At 33.0% G+C, this 8,598-nt stretch overlaps 1 protein-coding gene across 1 annotated transcript; it reads left to right on the top strand.

Annotated features, from left to right (window-relative positions):
- Nucleotides 1–5,669: 5,669 nt before the first annotated feature.
- Nucleotides 5,670–7,339, top strand: LOC117923512 (phospholipase A1-Igamma1, chloroplastic-like). The gene has a single exon (XM_034841835.1). The coding sequence runs from the start codon at nt 5,696–5,698 to the stop codon at nt 7,226–7,228; it is 1,533 nt and encodes a 510-aa protein (XP_034697726.1). The 5' UTR covers nt 5,670–5,695; the 3' UTR covers nt 7,229–7,339.
- The last annotated feature ends 1,259 nt before the right edge of the window (nt 7,340–8,598 follow it).

Raw genomic sequence — 8,598 nt, 5'->3', positions numbered from 1 at the left:
CTTTTTGAGTAAACATGTAGTACAATTTGGTATACTTTTTGAGTAAACACGTAGTACTGTTTTGTATTGGAGAAAGGACGTGATTGAGCCATTTAAGGGGTAAAAGATATGATTGGCCAAATAAATTAAGGATGTTCTTATGATATGTAAAAGCATATATGAAAACGCTATAGAACTGTAGTGATATGTATCGAGCAAGGGATCTAAGTCATTGAATACGTTAAATAAGGGCGCACACGAATAACATCGAGATATAATAATACAAATAAACGTATGTCTTAGAGTATAAATGAAAGGCTGTTTGAGTTTTTATGGTCATTGAAGGCTTAAATGTACTCCAAGACTGTTTGACTTGTGGCATTCACAATTAATGAAGCCGACACAAGATCATATTGGATCCTTGCGCCTTGACTTCATAGGCCTTGGAAGCACCAATCTGATGAAGGTAAGGGTCACCTCATATTCACTCCTCCTTGAAGCCCTTGGTAGAATTAGCTAAATTTTGTTGAGATTAAGATTAGCACAGAAATTGAATGAAACTTTGAGAAAACAGAACACATCTCAAGCTCGTATAATTCTTTTATGAGCAATGAACTTTTATTCATCTATTTGACGAACACTTGGTAGAGGAGAACTTATCCTTCTCCCCGGTCGAGAGGATGTATCTATGAGTTCCTTGACCATAAACCTTCCAAAAAATTGTTCTCTTTTATTTCTTGTTTTCTTTTACAGGCTTTGCATGTTTTGGTGCAAATAAAAGACATGTGATTTCTTATTATTCTCGTGCTTATTGTAGTCTTTTTGTATTTTTATACAAATCTTCATCATGCATAAGATTTTCCTCAAGCTATTTGAAGGTGGTTCAATTTGGAGGTGTTTCCCTTTTGTTGAGGAGGAACTAGTTTTTAGCAAATAAACTCTAAATTAAACAAAATTTAATACATTAGATTCATTAATAAGCCTAATAATTTTAAAACAAGTTTGGTAATTTTTAAAAATAACTTAAAAATAAAATAATGATTCAATCAATACTAGAAATTTTTGAACAAAAATTGGCTTAAAATGACTATTATTTCTCTAATCATTATTTTCTTTTTCTTTTTCACTAAGTGGATAAGTTCCAAATTAAACAATAATTAATGTGTTGAATTTATTAACAAGTTTAGTAATTTTTAAAAATAATTTGAAACTCAAATAATAAACTCTTTAAACTCTTTAATACTAGAAAATTATAGATAAAAATTAGTTTATAATAACTTTATTACACTTTGTTTTGAATTTGTTAATGGGTTTAACAAATTTTAAAAATAATTTGAAACTCAAAAAATAAATTTAATCATTAATAATAAATAATAAATCAAAACTAATATATTAATGTACATTGTTTCTGTTAGGAATTTGAGACTAATTCAACTTATGATAATCATCCTAGAGGGGGGGTGAATAGGGTGATGGTCTCTTTTTCACAAATTTAAATTATGCAAAAATAAGAGACAATTATATGCAAGTATATAATAAACAAAATAAAGACAATTGCATATAATTTAAAAGAGTTAGGGAAGAGAGAGTGCAAACACGAGAGTTTATAGTGGTTCGGCAGTTCCTTGTCTACGTCCACTCTCCTCAACCTTATAACCGAGTGAGGGTTCCACTATCTTGAAGTTTCAACCAAGCTTCCAGTCTCTTTACAATTGGATTATGGTTTCAATTCACCCTCTTAGACTTTTGGCTCCAAGCACCCTTTACACTTCTCAAGAGTTATCCCACTCTTGAATAACCTCTCAAGTGATACCCCTCACTTGAGAAAATTCCTCTCAAAGAAATACAAAGATTGGATCTCACAAAATCCTAGTACAAGAACTTTTAAGCTCAAAGATACAAGAAGAACTAGGATTGAATGGTGCACTAAAAATATGCAAGTTATGAAACAATGGTGCACTAAAAAACACTCTTCCAAGGCTCAAATATAATCAAGAATGATTTGGGAAGGTTAAACTTATGAAACAATGAAGATTGGAGCCTTTTTATAGAAGAAAAAAGTCAAACTAGCAATTGGGGGTTCGATCGATCGAGCTAGGGGTCGACCGGTTAATTAGCCATTAGCATTTAATGTTTGGCAAGTGACCGTTGGGTCTCAACCGGACCTCAACCGGTTGAGGTTCAACCTTGACTGATAAGGGAAGGCCACTAGGAGAGAGAGAAACTTTTTGGCTTCCCTCAACCGGTCCTCAGCCAAACGAGCACAACCGGCCGACCAGTTGAACCGATTGAGCCATTTTTTGGCTCAACACCCAACCTTTTTCAACTTAAAACCTTTTAACACAAGTTTGAAAATCATTTAACATAAGGTTTTAGTTGAAAACATGAAATCATCCAATTCTTAAGATATTTAAAACAATATTACTCTTGGATGATTTTGGTGCATAAATAAAGAATGAAATACATGAAAGTCCTAGTGCACCAACAACCTTACAAAGAGATCTTATGAAACTTTAGTCTTGAAAAACTCTTCTCTTTGAGGTGGTCTTCTTCTTCATGATTTCTCCTTGGCTTGATTTGTCTTTGTGATTGTCACTTTGGAAATCGTCTTACCTAATCACACTTGAAATATGATCATTAGTTCTAAACCTAGTTTTGTTATCATCAAAATCAAGATTAACCAAACATTGGTTTCACAATTTCTCTTTTACAAACAACCATATTTTTTTAATTTAGGCAAATAAATTATAAATTAAATAAGACATAATTAATAATTAAAATTATTTAATAATTTCTTTTAAAATGTTAAGAGTAATTTTGAATTCAAGAAACCAATATAATTAATTCCAAATTAAATCAAATCATTTTAAAATATTATATTTGTAATTCTAACAAAATGTGTACATAAAACGAACTTGACTTATTTAAATGTTAAACTTTATTCACTACTTATTTTAAATAAAAATATCGTTATAAATTATTATTATTATTCATTTTTAACCAAAAAATTTAATAAAGATGTTAATATTCTTACATTTCTAACATATAATAAAATAATATATTTTTATAAAAAATATAATTTATAATTTTATTATAATATTACTATTCATTTTTATTAAAAACTATCTAGTTTTTAATTTATTTGTAATTATAATTTTTCATTTTTAATAGGGTTTGAATTAAATTTAATATATATTTTATAAATTGAATTTGTAATATTTTTTATAAAACAAAAACAAAAAAAAAATTATATTTTTAAACACAATTTATCCCAATAAGTTTTTTGTTTTTTATTTTTAAAAACAACTTGTTAGACATCCTTATTTTTATAAAATACACAAATTAAATATAAACATAACATATCACATTGTATATAATATATTAGGATATCATGTTCATTGGATATACTATCCAACACGATATCATATTAATAAAATATAATATCCAAAGATATCATATCTTATAAAAAATCATATCTTACGATATTTATTTCTTATTTAATAAAATATAACATCTAAATATATACATATTTGTAGACCCAAAATTTATCATAATTTTATTTTTACATTGATTTTGAATCCAAATTTTTCCTAAGATTTCAAATCCAATTATATTTTATTTTTTCTCCTTTTCTTTGTTACCTCATCTACTCCACCTACTCTCCATTTTTCTCTAATCTCCCATACCTTCCCATTCCCAATACCATCGCCCCCTCCTTTTCCCCTAATTTTATTTTATTTTATTTTTTCTTTTTCAAGCTACCCACTTCTTTTCGACTCCCCATTTTTTTTTTCATCTCTAGTTCCTTCCTTCCCACACACTGCCACACCATACCTCACAACCGCACACGACCTCTTCATTTTCCTTTTTTTTTTTTTCTTTTTTTTTTCTTTTTTCTTTCTTTCCTTTTCCCCTCATACCCATTTCTTACCTCACCCATAAACCCATCAAAGCTCAGCGCTGCCTATAACACCGTCCACCAGCCGACAATACCACTGCCGATCAGCAACACCACTCCGACAATCCCTTTCCACCCATCACTCATTTCACCATTTTTTTTTTTTTCCAATTTAGCTGGTTGAATACAAATTTATGACATATGGATAATAGAATTTCATGGAAGAAAGTAAAATTCAAAAAAATATAAATGAAATATTAAACTTGTTGTAAACATATTAGATATACATTTTATTTCTAATTATTATTTGATTTTATTTTTATTTATTTTTGTAAATATTTATTTATATATGTTTATTCGTTGCGTGTACAAAATTGAATATCAAACAAATCATAAAATTTGTTTAAATCAGAGAAACAATTCAATACACAAGTTTTAATGAAATAGTAGTTCAAAAAATATTCTTTTTAATAAAAGTAAGCTTTCTTAATAACAATTTAGAAAAGTGTTTTTAGGAAAATCTTGAAATTTTTTTAATAAATTTTTTATAAAAAAAAATGTTTTTAATAATGATTGTTCGAAAATTATTTAGTAAATAAAGTTGTCCCAAAAATTAATTTTTAATAAAATTGTCCAAAAAATATTTTTTAAAATAATTTTTATTTAGGGAGTAAATATTATTTTCCTTGATCTTATTATTTAATAAATACAAATATATTGTTTTAAAATGAAAATAAAGAAATTGTTTTGAATCATACATAAATTAAAATCACTAAATTCATTTGTCTATAAAGAAATCAATTTTTGTTTTTAGTCTAAAAATTTATACAATAATATTATTGTCTGTCTATTTTTAAAATTTAGAATGTAGAAAGTTGAACTATTTATTTGGCGAATTGTTGTAATTTACCAAGATAGCCTCACTATACTTTGAGGCTGATTTTGTACAACCAAATCATATTTGCATATTAAACGAAATCCATCTTCTCAGTTATTAGACTTTACCTGCCACATTAAAATAATAAGACTTGAGACAAATTAATATTGTTGAAACTAAAGTCAACTTCTAATATTTGGGGCTAACCATCCTCATTAGACAACAGTTGATGTAAAGAAGAGATTATTATTAATTTAATCAACCCTTGAATAGATCCCATAAAGAAGACAGCGCCCAACAAAGTCTTAAGTCTTTAAGACGATATGCTTCATCTCAATTACCTAACCTAGCTAGGTTAAAAACACAATTTTCCCGTAAAAAAATAAAATAAAAATACTACATTTAACAAATAAAAATTACCCATCCAATCTACAAAGAATAGGGGATGAGTATTGGTGGGGTCCTTTAATCAGGATGCTTCTCAGAAATGGGTGTGAGTATTGGACCGAAATCAGTCCACCGCACACGGGCAAATGGGAACGCTGACGGTTTTGGGGCTGGGAGTTGAAAGTCAAAAGTTGGTACCCTTTCTCTCTCTTTCTCTTTTGCCACATGGGAGACTTGGAACCAGTCGAAAAAGCAGGTTCATAAGTTTATTACTATAATACCCTTTTCTTTTCCGACACTACAAGCATAAGTTAGGGAGTTATTCCCGATGGACGTCATGACAATTTCTTGGAAACCAAGGTCTACAGTCTAATACTTGGGAAAGAGTCAAAATTTGAACAGCCGAGAGGCCATGCCCCCAACGCGTGATGGAAACTGAAAAGTTCAAAACCATTGTTTGATCGAACTCGTTCTCGTTTCTATATATATCTCCTGTGCATTCCAACTTCCAAACTCAGCAGAAAGCGTGAAGCGTTTCCAAATTGAGTGCTACCATGAAGGCAATTTCATCCTCCTGCATCCACCACCATCTCCCGGTGGCTCACCACCGCCGCACCAACCAGACTTTCATTATTCGTGGCTTTCAAGAAGTTGCCACGCTCCCCAAACAGCAAAGCGCCAGCTCTCGCCTATCCCAATCGTTCTCAAACCTCCTTCGTCTCCATGTTGACACCCCTCCTAGAACTGACTTTCAGAGTTCTACTGGTATTTCTCTCATTGATGAGAAGCACTCCACTCCAACATGTTCTCCCAAAGAAGACATATCAAACAAATGGAGCGAAATTCATGGTTCCTGTGATTGGGACAATATTCTTGACCCTCTTCAACCTTGGCTTCGCAGAGAGATTGTCAAGTATGGAGAATTCGCGCAGGCGACTTATGATGCATTTGACTTCGATTCATTCTCGGAGTATTGTGGGAGCTGTAGATACAATCAGCATAAGCTGTTCAAAGAACTAGGCCTAGAAAAGAATGGTTACATGGTGAGCAAGTATATCTACGCCATGTCCCATATCGATGTGCCCCAATGGCTGGAAAGGTCTCACCTGCTCGACACATGGAGCAAAGATTCCAACTGGATGGGCTACGTAGCAGTCAGCGATGATCAAGAGTCGAGCCGGATTGGGCGAAGAGATATTGTCGTGGCATGGCGTGGGACAGTGGCACCATCGGAGTGGTACGAGGATTTTCAGAGGAAGCTAGAGCCAGTTGGGCATGGAGAAGCTAAAGTTGAGCACGGCTTCCTTAGTATCTACACATCCAAAAGGGAGTCTTCAAGGTATAATAAGTCAAGTGCCTCAGATCAAGTGATGAAAGAAGTAACAAGGCTAGTGCAATTGTACAAGCAAAGAGGTGAACAAGTGAGCCTTACAATCACTGGACATAGCTTAGGCGGTGCCTTGGCCCTCCTCAACGCATACGAAGCTGCCACCTCTCTTCCAGGTCTTCCAATTAGTGTAATATCGTTCGGTGCTCCCAGGGTTGGCAACATTGCCTTCGGGGATGAACTCCACCAGCTGGGAGTTAAAACCTTACGGGTGGTCGTTAAGCAAGATATGGTCCCTCGGATGCCAGGACTTGTCTTCAATGAAAGATTACAGAAGTTCGATGATATCACAGGAACCCTAAAATGGGTGTACACGCATGTGGGAGCGGAGTTGAAGCTCGATGTGCAATCTTCTCCTTACCTCAAGCGCGGGTTCAATCTTCCCGGGTTTCACAGCCTGGAGACGTACCTCCACCTTATTGATGGATTCCATAGTAAAACCTCGACGTTTCGGGAAGGTGCTCGGAGGGATATTGCCCTAGTGAACAAGGCTTGCGATATGTTAGTGGATGAGCTTAGGATCCCACATGCTTGGTACCAATTTGCAAACAAGGGCCTAGTCCGCAATGCTCACGGTAGATGGGTTAAACAAGTAAGAGACCCAGAAGACATACCTTCACCTGCCAGAGAAACCCATCATCAGGCTTTTTCAGTTGAGATGCTTGCAACTGATGAAGGACTCGCCCGTACTTTGTGTTAATTAAGCCATAAATTTTATTGGTTTATACAGCTTGAACCACAATTGTAAATTATGTTATTCATATACGGATCATATGGCAATACCATATCAATTATTTTGGTTACTTGGATACTTTTTGAGTAAACATGTAGTACAGTTTGGTATAATTTTTGAGTAAACACGTAGTACTGTTTTGTATCGGAGAAAGGACGTGATTGAGCCATTTAAGGGGCAAAAGATATGATTGGCCAAATAAATTAAGGATCTTATGATACGTAAAAGCATATATGAAAACGCTATAGAACTGTAGTGATATGTATCGAGCAAGAGATCTAAGCCATTGAATACGTTAAATAAGGGCGCACACGAATAACATCGAGATATAATAATACAAATAAACGTGTCAGAGTAAAAATGAAAGGCTGTTTGACTTTAGAGTTTTTATGGTCTTTGAAGGCTTAAATGTACTCCAAGACTGTTTGACTTGTGGCATTCACAATTAATGAAGCAGACACAAGATCATATTGGAGGATCCTTGCGCCTTGACTTCATAGGCCTTGGAAGAACCAATCTAAGGAAGGTAAGGGTCACCTTATTCACTCCTCCTTGAAGCCCTTGGTAGAATTAGCTAAATTTTGTTGAGATTAAGATTAACACAGAAATTGAATGAAACTTTGAGAAAACAGAACACATCTCAAGCTCATATAATTCTTTTATGAGCAATGAACTTTTATTCATCTATTTGACGAACACTTGGTAGAGGAGAACTTATCCTTCTCCCCGGTCGAGAGGATGTATCTATGAGTTCCTTGACCATAAACCTTCCAAAAAATTGTTTTCTTTTATTTCTTGTTTTCTTTTACAGGCTTTGCATGTTTTGGTGCAAATAAAAGACATGTGATTTCTTATTATTCTCGTGCTTATTGTAGTCTTTTTGTATTTTTATACAAATCTTCATCAGGCATAAGATTTTCCTCAAGCTATTTGAAGGTGGTTCAATTTGGAGATGTTTCCCTTTTGTTGAGGAAGAATTAGTTTTTAGCTCCTCCGATGTCCCTTTTAATCGGAGTAAAACTTAACCTTCTACTAGAAATAGAAACTAAAAAATCGTACTACATTGCACAATTTAAATTTCTATGGTATTTGAGATTGAAATATACTCTCAAGATTGTTTGAACTGTGCCCTCATCAACAATACAACAATCACAAGCTAATGTTATATTAAGATTAGTTTGATACGGGAAAATACTATAAAAATGATTTATTGATTTTAAATCTAGTTTTTATTTTTCTTCTCATTTTCCTCTTTATTTTCTTTCTTTTGCATTATTCTTTCGAATTTTCTGAAACCAAACATAACATAACTGTGGATCCGCATTTTTCACGTGCGT

This window comes from Vitis riparia, chromosome 10 (genome assembly GCF_004353265.1).
Source record: "Vitis riparia cultivar Riparia Gloire de Montpellier isolate 1030 chromosome 10, EGFV_Vit.rip_1.0, whole genome shotgun sequence".
Taxonomy (NCBI): domain Eukaryota; kingdom Viridiplantae; phylum Streptophyta; class Magnoliopsida; order Vitales; family Vitaceae; genus Vitis; species Vitis riparia.
The sequence above is the reverse complement of the archived record's forward strand: the minus strand, read 5'-3'. Positions and strand labels throughout refer to the sequence as shown.